The sequence below is a fragment of the Rhinatrema bivittatum genome, chromosome 2 (genome assembly GCF_901001135.1).
Source record: "Rhinatrema bivittatum chromosome 2, aRhiBiv1.1, whole genome shotgun sequence".
Lineage (NCBI taxonomy): Eukaryota > Metazoa > Chordata > Amphibia > Gymnophiona > Rhinatrematidae > Rhinatrema > Rhinatrema bivittatum.
The window spans coordinates 35,069,086-35,083,719 of NC_042616.1; the positions used below are offsets into that span (position 1 = coordinate 35,069,086).

General features: G+C 46.7%; 1 protein-coding gene across 1 annotated transcript in view; it reads left to right on the forward strand.

Annotated features, from left to right (window-relative positions):
• Nucleotides 1-14,634, forward strand: part of LOC115083792 (zinc finger protein 11-like) — a 48,567-nt gene that overhangs the window by 8,383 nt on the left and 25,550 nt on the right. The window contains 1 exon segment of the mRNA XM_029587810.1: nucleotides 6,913-7,032. Coding sequence (XP_029443670.1) covers nucleotides 6,913-7,032 — 120 coding nt within the window.

The window sequence follows — 14,634 nt, forward strand, 5'->3', positions numbered from 1 at the left end:
TGGGGATAAATGAGGGAGGGGAGGTGGGAGAGGAGTGTAACAGGATAGAAAGGGAAAGTATTTCTTAGTAATTGTAGTGAGGAAGAGGAGGGGATGGGGATAAATGAGGGAGGGGAGGTGGGAGAGGAGTGTAACAGGATAGAAAGGGAAAGTATTTCTTAGTAATTGTAGTGAGGAAGAGGAGGGGGATGGGGATAAATGAGGGAGGGGAGGTGGGAGAGGAGTGTAACAGGATAGAAAGGGAAAGTATTTCTTAGTAATTGTAGTGAGGAAGAGGAGGGGGATGGGGATAAATGAGGGAGGGGAGGTGGGAGAGGAGTGTAACAGGATAGAAAGGGAAAGTATTTCTTAGTAATTGTAGTGGGGAGGGGATGGGGATAAATGAGGGAGGGGAGGTGGGGGGAGGAGTGTAACAGGATAGAAAGGGAAAGTATTTCTTAGTAATTGTAGTGAGGAAGAGGAGGGGGATGGGGATAAATGAGGGAGGGGAGGTGGGAGAGGAGTGTAACAGGATAGAAAGGGAAAGTATTTCTTAGTAATTGTAGTGAGGAAGAGGAGGGGATGGGGATAAATGAGGGAGGGGAGGTGGGAGAGGAGTGTAACAGGATAGAAAGGGAAAGTATTTCTTAGTAATTGTAGTGAGGAAGAGGAGGGGGATGGGGATAAATGAGGGAGGGGAGGTGGGAGAGGAGTGTAACAGGATAGAAAGGGAAAGTATTTCTTAGTAATTGTAGTGAGGAAGAGGAGGGGGATGGGGATAAATGAGGGAGGGGAGGTGGGGAGAGGAGTGTAACAGGATAGAAAGGGAAAGTATTTCTTAGTAATTGTAGTGAGGAGGGGGATGGGGATAAATGAGGGAGGGGAGGTGGGAGAGGAGTGTAACAGGATAGAAAGGGAAAGTATTTCTTAGTAATTGTAGTGAGGAAGAGGAGGGGGATGGGGATAAATGAGGGAGGGGAGGTGGGAGAGGAGTGTAACAGGATAGAAAGGGAAAGTATTTCTTAGTAATTCTGAGGAAGAGGAGGAGGATGGGGATAAATGAGGGAGGGGAGGTGGGAGAGGAGTGTAACAGGATAGAAAGGGAAAGTATTTCTTAGTAATTGTAGTGAAGAAGAGGAGGGGATGGGGATATAAATGAGGGAGGGGAGGTGGGGGAGGAGTGTAACAGGATAGAAAGGGAAAGTATTTCTTAGTAATTCTGAGGAAGAGGAGGAGGATGGGGATAAATGAGGGAGGGGAGGTGGGAGAGGAGTGTAACAGGATAGAAAGGGAAAGTATTTCTTAGTAATTGTAGTGAGGAAGAGGAGGGGGATGGGGATAAATGAGTTGGGAGAGGAGTGTAACAGTATAGAAAGGGAAAGTATTTCCCTTTCTATACTGTTAGAGGTAGCTAACTTGTGAGCCAGCAGAAATAATACAGACTGTGCACAGCCCAGGAGAGGAGCCAACTGTTCCAGTGCAGATAAGATACTTGTTTGGAAATACTGCTCTGTGTTTCATAATCCCTTTTTATTCTAGTATTGTATATTAATCTGTTGGTTCCTTGATATTGGTTTGCTTCTGTGTAGAAAACTTCTCTGTTATCTGTTTCATATTGGGATATAAGTGCTGTGGGATCATTTACCAGCTAAAGGACAAGAAAACTTTCAGAAAGTGTCTTGCCCTACCCAGCTTGACCTAGGTGTAAACTGTTTAACTCCCACCCACCCCTAGGTTTGTATTTCTAATGTAGTCATCCTAACTTCATAATTGGCAGCAAGATAAATTAGTAAATTGATTATTCCTTAGGTGCACCAATCAAATAACTTACCTAAATGAGTGCTATTCAATGCAACTGCTGTGGAGCCTTTATATTGAGGGTAATCATATGGAAACTTAAGGCTTGCCCCTTTTCTTCAAAACTCTCTACCTTGGAAAAGGAGCTGGATGACTTTAAAGCTGAATTAGCTTCAATAAAGAGAGTCTCAGCCACTGTACATTACTCAGGAAATAATTTCCCCTTACCACTGAATAACCAAAACTCAAGAAAAAAGAGATTTACTGTGGGCTCAGGTAGGAAAAGACCTGTAACCCACAGACACCCATTATTGAAAGCTGTGCAGCCCACAACTCTATCCCCCCACTCACACAGGCCATTAAGGAACTTAAAAAGTATTACAGTGGGCTCTTGTAGAATAAGACCTGTGTTCCGGAGACACACACTGTATCAAGTGCAACAAGTACAAAATGCCTTCTCTGTATTAAATTCTGAAGAAGTCCTTGAGAAAAAGATTGAAATGTTATCGAAAAAACCCAATGCATACAGAAATTCCAGATCAGAAACCAAAGAAAAAAGCTCACTGTGATGGATGACTCTGTCATCAGAGGCACTAATCTCTTCCCTTGCACAAATGCAAAGAGAAAAGTGGATAACAAAACTCAACTAAATAGGTCACAAAAGGAGTCCAGGAACAGCAGTAACCTGAACGAAGAAAGCTGGAAAGCTATGAGCACAAATGCTTGTAGTTTGGGTAATAAAATCCCAGAGCTGCAAGCCCTAATGGTGGAGGCAGACTTGGACATTGTTGCTGTCACGGAAACGTGGTTTACGGAATCTCACGATTGGGATACGGCAATACCGGGCTATAACTTGTTAAGGAAGGACAGAGAGGATAGGAAAGGGGGAGGAGTGGCTCTTTATGTCAGAAACAATATCCAAGCATCTGAGCTGCAAGGAAGATGGGGCAATGAAGAAGCACTATGGGCCGACTTAAAAAAAGATGGGGCATCCATTTTTATTGGAGTGGTTTACAGGCCTCCAAATCAAAAGGAAGAGCTGGACAGAGATCTGGTTGAAGACATCCTTAAGATAGGAAAGAAGGGAGAAGTGGTGATCGTTGGAGACTTTAATATGCCAGATGTAGACTGGAGAATCCCATCTGCAGAATCTAATAATAGTAGAGAAATAGTGGATGCCCTGCAAGTAGCTTTGTTCAAACAAAAGGTAATGGAACCCACGAGAGAAGGAGCTATACTCTACTTAGTGCTCACTAATGGAGATAATGTCTCAGACGTCCAGGTGGGTGCCCACCTCAGCACCAGTGATCATCAAACGGTATGGTTTAATATCACAAAAAGGATATGGAGAAGAAACACACAAACCCGAGTTTTGCAGTTCAAAAACACGGACTTTGATGAAATGGGGAAGTACCTAGAGGAAGAACTGGTAGGCTGGGAGTACGAGGGAGATGTGGAAAAACAGTGGACCAAACTAAAAGGAGCAATTACCAAGGCAACTAATCTATATGTTAGAAAAGTAAAGAAAAGCAAAAGAAAAATGAAACCTATCTGGTTCTCAAAGGAGGTGGCTGACAAAATAAAGGCTAAAAGAACAGCGTTCAAGAAATATAAAAGATCCCAAAAGGAGGAGCACAAAGAAGAATATCTGGTAGAACTGAGGGAGACGAAGAAATTAATCAAGAGAGCAAAAAGTCAAGCGGCAGAGAGGATTGCCAAGGAGGTAAAGAGTGGTAACAAAACATTGTTCAGATACATCAGAGAAAAGAGAAAAGTTCAAAGTGGTATAGTGAAATTGAAAGGTGAAAAGGATCAATGTGTGGAGAGAGACGAAGAAATGGCAGAAATATTAAATGAATACTTCAGTTCTGTGTTCACTAAAGAGGACCCTGGAGGAGGACCGTCACTAGTTAACAAGAAACTGGAGGGGAATGGAGTAGATGTAACTCCATTTACAGTAGAAAATGTATGGGAAGAGCTGGTGAAACTGAAAGTGGACAAAGCCATGGGGCCTGATGAAGTTCATCCCAGAATACTGAAGGAGCTCAGAGATGTGCTGGCGGGTCCGCTGTGTGACCTGTTCAATAGATCCCTAGAAACGGGAGTGGTGCCGAGTGATTGGAGGAGAGCGGTGGTGAGAATGAGACGGGATTTAAGGACGCTGGAAGAGTGGTCGAAGATATGGCAGCTGAGATTCAATGCCAAGAAGTGCAGAGTCATGCATATGGGGAGTGGAAATCCGAATGAACTGTATTCGATGGGGGGGAGAAAGGCTGATGTGCACGGAGCAGGAGAGAGACCTTGGGGTGATGGTGTCTAATGATCTGAAGTCGGCGAAACAATGTGACAAGGCGTTAGCTAAAGCCAGAAGAATGCTGGGCTGCATAGAGAGAGGAATATCGAGTAAGAAAAGGGAAGTGATTATCCCCTTGTACAGGTCCTTGGTGAGGCCTCACCTGGAGTACTGTGTTCAGTTCTGGAGACCGTATCTCCAAAGAGACAGAGACAAGATGGAGGCAGTCCAGAGAAAGGCGACCAAAAGGGTGGAGGGTCTTCATCAAATGACTTATGAGGAGAGATTGAAGAATCTAAATATGTACACCCTGGAGGAAAGGAGGAGCAGAGGTGATATGATACAGACTTTCAGATACTTGAAAGGTTTTACTGATCCAAAGACAACGACAAACCTTTTCCGTAGGAAAAAAATCAGCAGAACCAGGGGTCACGATTTGAAGCTCCAGGGAGGAAGATTCAGGACCAATGTCAGGAAGTATTTCTTCACGGAGAGGGTGGTAGATGCCTGGAATGCCCTTCTGGAGGAAGTAGTGAAGACCAGAACTGTAAAGGGCTTCAAAGGGGCGTGGGATAAACACTGTGGATCCATAAAGTCAAGAGGCCGTCAATGAAGAGTGGGTGGCTCGCCAGGATGACGGCTACTGCCTGGAGATAATACCCTTATTCAATAAACATACACATGGTTACTGTGACTCCAACATCGCTCTAAGCTTCAACAGCAAGAGGAAATGTGGAAAAAAGGATTTGCACTCACAAAGCGGGGAGTAGTTTGCTTGTTACGGCGGTTACTACCCCAAACCAAATAAGCCTGATACTTCACTTTCAATGCATATCCAGCATAGCTCTCTGCTTCAACGGCAGGGGAGAAGAAAACTAATACTTCACGCATATCCAGCATAGCTCTCTGCTTCAACGGCAGGGGAGAAGAAAAACTGATACTTCACGCATATCCAGCATAGCTCTCTGCTTCAACGGCAGGGGAGAAGAAAAACTGATACTTCACGCAAATCCAGCATAGCTCTCTGCTTCAACGGCAGGGGAGAAGAAAAACTGATACTTCACGCATATCCAGCATAGCTCTCTGCTTCAACGGCAGGGGAGAAGAAAAACTGATACTTCACGCATATCCAGCATAGCTCTCTGCTTCAACGGCAGGGGAGAAGAAAAACTGATACTTCACGCATATCCTGCATAGCTCTCTGCTTCAACGGCAGGGGAGAAGAAAAACTGATACTTCACGCATATCCAGCATAGCTCTCTGCTTCAACGGCAGGGGAAAAGAAAAACATACTTCACGCATATCCAGCATAGCTCTCTGCTTCAACGGCAGGGGAGAAGAAAAACTGATACTTCACGCATATCCAGCATAGCTCTCTGCTTCAACGGCAGGGGAGAAGTAAAACTGATACTTCACGCATATCCAGCATAGCTCTCTGCTTCAACGGCAGGGGAGAAGAAAAACAACCAATAAGGGCTGAGTAACATAGTCTGGGTAAAACAAATAAGCATGGGTGTAGCTTGCTTATTGCGGCGGTTACTTACCCCTACTACCCCTAACTAATCAAGCTTGATATTTCACTTGGATGCAGCTCCATCACTGCTCTCTACATTAATGGTGGGGGTGGAAGGGAAATAGAACCAAGAGCTAAGAGAAACAGATAAGTATGAGAAAAAAATGTGTGAAGCTTGCTGGGCAGACTGGATGGGCCGTTTGGTCTTCTTCTGCTGTCATTTCTATAGTGAGGAAGAGGAGGGAATGGGGATAAATGAGGGAGGGGAGGTGGGGGAGGAGTGTAACAGGATAGAAAGGGAAAGTATTTCTTAGTAATTGTAGTGAGGAAGAGGAGGGGATGGGGATAAATGAGGGAGGGGAGGTGGGAGAGGAGTGTAACAGGATAGAAAGGGAAAGTATTTCTTAGTAATTGTAGTGAGGAAGAGGAGGGGGATGGGGATAAATGAGGGAGGGGAGGTGGGAGAGGAGTGTAACAGGATAGAAAGGGAAAGTATTTCTTAGTAATTGTAGTGAGGAAGAGGAGGGGGATGGGGATAAATAAGGGAGAGGAGTGATTCACAGGTAAGCCATGCTTTCCTTCATCTAGGACACCCATCCTTCTGGGTGTTGACGTTTCTCAGTTGAGGGCACTGGCGGTCTCCAGCTATAGCCAATTCAACCAGTTCAAATTAATTAAGTTAACCAAGTTATAAAATAAATCAAGTTATCCAAATTATTCAGTCATACATATATCCGCAATGCTTTTCGAGGAGAATACTGAGGAGCTGCACTTCCTGCAGGGGTATATGTACTAGGGCTGACGTCAGATTGAAATCTGATCCGTCTCCAACTGCAATCAGGAGTACACTATACCCATTGGTCCTGAGTCCATCTGTCTACACTAGGGAAAACCAAATTATCAGGTAAGTAATTTCTCCATTACACAGCAGCTTTTTTCAGTTTAGGACCTCTTGGTCTTCCTGTGGCCCTCCCACTCCACACTGTCACTGTCACCCCTGATCCTACCTGACTCTGGTCTCCCTTACCAGCCCCCTCAGTATCTGCCCTTAGCCTGCTCAATTGCTGCTCAGCTCTCTCAGGCCTTCACTGCCCTCTCAGTAAATACATATTTCCTCCTTTTTCCTCTGAGCCGCCCTCCTTCCGTCTCTGTATCTGGAGTCTTTTTCTATAGAAAATTCCCCCTTCTGGAACACTGGTGCAGCCCCCAACATATTTGAATGTATATATCAAAATCCCTCTTTCCCTTCCGTGCAATCCTTCTTCAGAAGATAACCAATAATATTATGCTGAGTGACTGTGGGAAACCTAATGCCGTGCTCTTACACCAGGAACAGGCTCCCCGACCATCACCCCTGAGATTATATCCCACATTGAACGAGGGGAAGAGCCGTACATCAGGGATGAGCCGGGATCAGAGGAAGGAGGAACTGGGAGAAGCAGCTGCTCAGGTGAGTGCAGGAATAAGAGGGAGCGGGGTAACACTGCTGAGCTGGAGAGTGGAAGTGCAGAGACCCCTTCCCAAGCTCCTCTGCAGATCTCTGTAATCACTCACAGGGTGTCTGGAATTGGCTGTGTCTGTACCATTTATTCATAGTCAGAGACTCAAAGCCAGAGAGTATTTGATTTACTCTGTCCCCAGATCATTTTTTCTGTGTGCTTAAAAGTGCAAAATCCAAACTTCTACATGAGCTGTTCCTCTGACAATTTTATAACACAATTTATGTGCATAAAACCTTGCTTCCTCTTCATCCAGTCAGGCCAGGCCATACAAATGAGTTTTCCATGCCAGCCAGCAGATGGAGACAGAGATTACAGGCTCGCTGATGTCACTTCATGTACACTCCTGTGCTGCCGGTATTCTCTGTCTCCAGCAGATGGTGGATGTGCATCCTGTGCTGTGGTAATGGCTTGTTAAGTTGTAGCAGGAAATGAATTGCTAGAGGCTCCTGAGCTGACAAATTGGTCTCCCTCCCTGGGTTGACTGGGGGGGGTCCTTAGTAGTGCCGAGTCAAAATAAGAGGTTGAAATGCACGGCTCCTGAAGCGACAGCTTGGTGCTCCCTTCCTCAGTTGAAAAGGCCAGGACCATGGGTTTCATGGAGGACTGGTGAGATCTCTCCTCCCTATCTTCCCTCTTATCCTCCCTTACAGTTTTTTTTAAGCGAGATTTTAATTTTGGTCTGATAGCAGCTGTTATGTTTGGCGGCTCACGGGAGGTCACCACAAGCTGCCGCAGTCACCCGGCAGGTCCCAGCTCCAAAGCAGCATGGACGCCACCAGTAACACTGACAGTACCGACCGCCCAGCTCCAACGCACCATGCCTAAGGCGCGCATGAGCACCATCTCCCCACTTAACGGGCCCGCAGCGGAAAGGCAGCCCTAGCACCCCTTGATGACTGGTATCCCTCTACTTCAGGCTCCTTCCAAGAAGCATCAGACGCCTCAGCAACGGGTTTCCTGTCATGGCCAGAGTCTTCAGTCCTTGCTGCCTTCGTTTCCGCCTTGTTCCTGCTCTCCTGCCTTTTTTCAGTGTTCCAGCCTTGCCTCGTCCTTGCCCTGTTCGTTCAGTCTTGCCTTGCCCTTGTCTTGTGTGTGCTCTCCCTCGTCTAGTCTAACCTCCTCTTGTCAGTCCCTTAGCTTGACCTCCTGGACCTGATCTTAGCTTTGGATCTCACTTCGCCTTGTCTGCTGCCTGCCCCGACCTCTGGCCTGTCTCTGGTATCCAAAAATCTGCTTTCTCCAAATATTTTAGATAATGTCATCAATAATTCATGTTGCCGAATTGATTATTAATTGGAGGAAAAGACCTCAGAACTTAGGTAATTGCTGGTCAATGAACTTAAAAACGTGCTATGGACGACTCAATCACTGGTCAAAAATGTCTACTGCCTACCTTGATTTTATTGATTTCAAAAGCACAGTTTTAATTTTTTGTGTATATATGTAAAATGGATCTTGTTACGATAGGCTCCTGAATTTCAATTAAATGTTGCCGACATTGGCGAGTGTTTCCCCGTTGTGGCTGCTTCAGGCATTATAATACTCACATAATACTCAGCATCACTTACTCTCGGAGCTATCCCCTCTCTCTCTTTCTCTGGTATCTCCTGTCTTTCGCCAGTCCTGACCCCGGTCCCCCATTGGACTTTCATCTGCCTGACCGCCTCAGGGACCCACCTAAGTCCTGCCGGCTGCCAGAATCCAAGGACTCAACCTGCAGTGGGGAAAGCCTCTGGTATAGGTGAAATTTGTCTGTCCTGTCATAGGGCACATTCACCAGCTGTCGGCATGGGCCTAGCAGCTTCGTCCACGAGACTGTGCCAACCACAGCTTTAAGGGCCCATTGATACCGAGTTCATTATAGTTTGCTGAGGCTATGGACCTACTCTCCCGATAGGTGATTTCTGGTCTGGCTCCGCGCATCCAGCATCAGCAGGGTATCCTCGACCAAGTGACCAGGGGTCCTTGAGAGACTTGCAGCCCGTATAGACACACAGCCACCAACACTGGTAACACCAGCTCTGTCTCTAGTCTTTCCACAGCTGCCTGGGTCAGCCTCTTCCTCGAGGCCCATTCTGAGGCAACCACCGCCACCACCTCACTACCACATGGAACCTAAAGAATAAAGGAGTTTTCTTAACCAATGCTGTATGCATTTTGAGCTCCAGGCAGCCCTATTTCCCATGGAAAAGGCCATAATCACGTATATCCTGTCACTGTTAGGGCGTTCCGCTCTGGCCTGGGCCTCCTTCCTTTAGGAAAGAGACGACCCATTCCTGGCAGACCTGGACCGTTTTCGGCCAGAATTTTGCCTCATCTTTGCCGAGCCCTGCCGTACGTCCTCAAAAGCAACTGAACTGCTTCAGATTCAGCAGGGTTCCAGGTTGGTTGGAGAGTATGTGGTTCGCTTCTGTACGCCGGCATCCAAGCTCCAATGGGGCAAACACAGTTTGACCATCATATTCAGATAAGACTTGTCCGAGAGAACTAAAGATGAGTTGGCTGCCCGAGACCTGTATAGTGGATTGAAAGATGGATCCAAGAAGCCAAGAGGAAGGCAATCTATGATAGCCTTGGTGGAAACAACCGAAGAATAGATGCCTGATGTCTTTGAACGTATTTATTGTAGTGGCGGTAATTAATAAGCAGTAGCAGCTTGTGATTTATCTAATGTTTGGGTACTTGCCAGGTTCTTATGGCCTGGATTGGCCACTGTTGGACACAGGATGCTGGGCTTGATGGACCCTTGGTCTGACCCAGTATGGCATGCTCTTATGTTCTTATATGCATTCTCCTAGGACAAGCAGGGTGGTGGTTCTCACACATGGGTGACATCATCGGATGAAGCCTGGCATGGAGCTTTGATCTCAAAGATTCTAGAACTTTCCAAGCTGCCCTACTGAGCATGTGCAGCTGTAGTCATCACCCTGCTGCCTCAGCAGAGTCCCTCAGTCTTTCTTTTCCACGGAGCTATCGCCTCACAGTTGTGAAGCTCATGCTCTTTTTTTTTTTTTTTTTAATTAGAAAACGTTTTTTTCGTATTCAGCTTTGCTCTCTTACAGTTTTGTAAGTGAATTTTTCTAGAGCTTCAGCTTTTCTTTCTGGTAGTTTTTTTCTTCTTTCCAATTGTCTGCCGGCCGCATGGTGGGTTCTCCCCTGTGCAGCCTGGCAGAGTCTTATTTAAAAAAAAACCAACCCTGCTCCTGCATGTTTTGTATTTGTGTCTTCTCCTTGCTCTGACTGTGCTTTCTCTTTTTCCACAGTACTGACAGGACTGGGATACGCAGTCCGTCTGTGATCCGTATAGGCCGCTGAGCCTGGGGACTCGCCCGAGTTCTACCCAGATTGGAGTTCCATGGCGGTTCAACGATCGCTCGGCATCGTTGGATTCAGAAGGTGGAAGGATCAAGGATCATGCCGTTCCTGTCGGAGGGGAGAGGGGGTGGAGCTCATCCTCCCCACATCCCAAGGAACCAGTCTCCACGGGCGGGCAGGAGCCCTGTGTGACGTTGACTCCCCTCCTGCTTGCCAGCCTTGGCAATGCAATCTCCCTGGGGGAGAGGGTGAGCAGAGCCTGGGCTAGCAGCCTGCTGCCGCACCTCGGTGCCATGCCCATGACCAGCGCACTGTTCGTCCAACGCATCGATGATGGGACCGCGTCAGGGACAGGGCCCATCTTGACGCCGTCAAAGTCCAGGGTCACCCTCGTTGCAATCGAAGTGCGTGACTGCCCATGATGCCGTGGTGGCCTTCTGAGCTGTCTGTGTCAATGGAACTGGAGTCGCGCTGCACCAGTTTGGGCATCGAGGCCTCAAAGCCCTTGGTGCTGCACTCGATGCGACGGTGCCTTTGATGCACTCGATGTCATGGTGCCTTCGGCTCGATCCCTCGGCACGGTGCCTTTGCACTTGCCACAGTGCCCTTGGTGCCCTTGCAGCAAGAACTACAGTGTCGTGGGGCCCTCGATGCCATTATTTCCCTTGATCCATCAAGATGTGTGCATTGCCACCCTAGGGGTTGGCGAGGACGAAGCGGTGGCAGGCCCTCAGTGCTGTCAAGGGCATAGCATTGATGCTGCGGCAGCCTGCACTGTCATTGAGGGCGTACCCTGGATGCTGCGGACCCCAAATAGGTCATTGAGGTGCACTGCTTCGGTGCCAGCATGACCTCAATGCCATTGCGTTGTGGTGCTGCCCCAATACCATTGACACCCTCGAAGCCATTGAGGTGTTGGGGCCACCAGACATGCCTTCGGCCCACCGATGCCTCTCATTACTGCCTTGACTATGTCGAGCCCCACTGACCAAGTACCGGATTCACCCTTGTCACAGATGGCCTAACCTTAGCCATGTTGAGATCTGAAAACCATGGATGGTGGCCACGCCGGAGCCACCAGAAGCCAACCTCCAGGACTCTCTGAAGCCCCCGTATGACCCTGCAGCCCTTGGGGGGCAAAGGCTCTTGGCCTCTTACGGATCAAGTGCAGGGGTAGCCATCTACTCAACCCTGGTGTGCTGGTGCATCTGTCCACAGTGGCTCGGTGCCTCAGGGCTCCTAGGTGGTGTCCACTATAGAGCACTGGGAAGCTCAAGAGCTGTCCCTTCAGCCGGCAGTCCCAGTGTTGGAGGCCCCAGCAAGATGCGCACACCATCAATAATAATGGACGCTAGTGAGGCTTTTGTCAGCTGTACTGCTTGCGAGGCCATCGAGCTTGCAGCATCGATGCCCCCAGAAGAATTGGTGAGCCGAGGGAAATTGCCGTTGGCACTGGCGGTGGTTGGTTCCTTTTGTTATCGATGACCTGTCGGGGGGTTACAGGGCCTCTCCCTGCAGGTGCCCATGGCTTCCTGGTCCATACCTTCGGGTATCGGGGCCCCAAGGCCCAATGCAGAGGGCATTGATGCTCTGGTTCTACCATGGCCTTGAGGAGTTCTGCTGTATGTCTTTCCCCCGTGGCCTCTGGTGGGCAAGGTGATACGGTGGATAAAGAAATATCCAAGTGATATGATTCTGGTGGCTCCGGCATGGCCACCATCCATGGTTTTCAGATCTCAACATGGCTAAGGTTAGGCCATCTGTCAAATTTAATGTGGATAAGTGCGAGGTGATGCATATAGGGAAAAATAACCCATGCTATAATTACACAATGTTGGGTTCCATATTAGGTGCTACAACCCAAGAAAGAGATCTAGGTGTCATAGTGGATAACACATTGAAATCGTCGGTTCAGTGTGCTGCGGCAGTCAAAAAAGCAAACAGAATGTTGGGAATTATTAGGAAGGGAATGGTAAATAAAACGGAAAATGTCATAATGCCTCTATATCGCTCCATGGTTAGACTGCACCTTGAATACTGTGTACAATTCTGGTCGCCGCATCTCAAAAAAGATATAATTGCGATGGAGAAGGTACAGAGAAGGGCTACCAAAATGATAAGGGGAATGGAACAGCTCCCCTATGAGGAAAGGCTAAAGAGGTTAGGACTTTTTAGCTTGGAGAAGAGACAGCTGAGGGGGGATATGATAGAGGTGTTTAAAATCATGAACGGATAGATGTGAATCAGTTATTTAGTCTTTCGGATAATAGAAAGACAAGGGGGCACTCCATGAAGTTAGCATGTGGCACATTTAAAACTAATCGGAGAAAGTTCTTTTTCACTCAATGCACAATTAAACTCTGGAATCTGTTGCCAGAGGATATGGTTAGTGCAATTAGTATAGCTGTGTTTAAAAAAGGATTGGATAAGTTCTTGGAGGAGAAGTCCATTACCTGCTATTAATTAAGTTGACTTAGAAAATAGCCACTGCTATTACTAGCAACATTAACATGGAATAGACTTATTTTTTGGGTACTTGCCAGGTTCTTATGGCCTGGATGGGCCACTGTTGGAAACCGGATGCTGGGCTTGATGGACCATTGGTCTGACCCAGTATGGCATTTTTTTATGTTCTTATGTTCTTACTCGCCAATGACCCATTTATTTACCAACACGGTGACACCCGCCTCTGCCTCCTCTACACTCCATTGCAGCTGGGTAAAGGCTGGTGTCACGAAGTTGGAACATGTTCATCAACAAGGTGTTTTATTGACTGGATCACAGCTTAGTGATACATATTCCATAGAACGGATGGATTTCCTATTATATGCTAAAGTTTTTCCCTTTCTACATAAGGGATTGCGTGATGGCACACGAAGAGTGACCGGAACACTCTTTGAAAAACTTTTGTATACACGCCACGACGCTTAGGGGGGTTATATCAAAGATCTATGCACTCATTAATGGCAAACACTGCAAGCTGCATATTCATAGGACACGCTGGGAAGCAGATTTCCAAACTCCATTGGAGGATAAGGACTGGGACCTTATATACACAGCAGCCCATAAATGCTCTATATCCGCTGGGCTGCAAGAAAATTGTTATAAATTACTATATCGCTGCCACTATACCCCAGCGACTCTACATAGATTTAATCCTACAATCCCAGCGATTTGTTGGAGAGGTTGTGGGGCCGCTGGTACGTATTATCACATTTGGTGGACGTGCCCCAAGATCACTGTCTTTTGGTCAATGGTGATCAAGTTGATATCTCAGGTACTCCACATCGCTGTGGAAGATAAGCCGTGGCATGTACTTTTAGGTCTCCCAATCCCCGGACAAAGAAAGGAAATACAACGCTTCATGTTGCAAGTCTTTATTGCAGCTCGAGCGGAAATAGCATAACACTGGAAAAAACCAATCCACCCCTGGACTGGCCAATATACAACACAGGCTACATACTATCTACTAGGCAGGCTTACAGCAGTACATCAGGACCGTTTAGTATCCTTTTTTAAAATCTGGGAACCTTACCGCACATGGCTGGAGGAGCAACAATTACAATGACGTTGTGGTATTATAATCAGTAGGTCCTTCATGTCATTGACAATGTGGATGTTCCCTTGCCTTGGTTGTGGACAATTTATGTATTGGAGGTTCTCTTGTCTTGGCCACTATATCTCCATTAAGTTTAATATTTTAGGCTTCTGTACTCCCACAATACCTTACAAGCCAATTGCATTATCTATTAACCTGTATTTGGCTTCTGCTCTATAATATAGGTAGAGTGCCTTTTTGGTCCCTTCTCTCTCTAGTGCTCTTCTATACTACAATTACCATGGTTACCGGTTGTGTGGGTGGGGAGGGGGGTGTTAAGGGAAAGTTTTATGTACCTATCATTTTCTATACATATCAATCTATCTGATAAATAATTGTCGATTATTTTGTGTAACTGTGATACACTGTTCATGTTCACATGTTGTTCCAATGATATTTACTGATTGTTACGGTTGGAGACATGTCACATTTTTTTCATGACAAAAATGATTAAACACAAAAAAAAGAAATGGTATCCATGAAGTACAAAAATATTTCCAAAATCTAGGAAAGATAAGACACGCTGCAAAGACTATTGCCTTTTCGGAAGTATTACCTGTTCATGGAAAGGGACATGAGAAGCTAAGTCATATAGATAATTTCAGCTCCTGGCTCAAAACCTGCTGTGCAGAAAGTG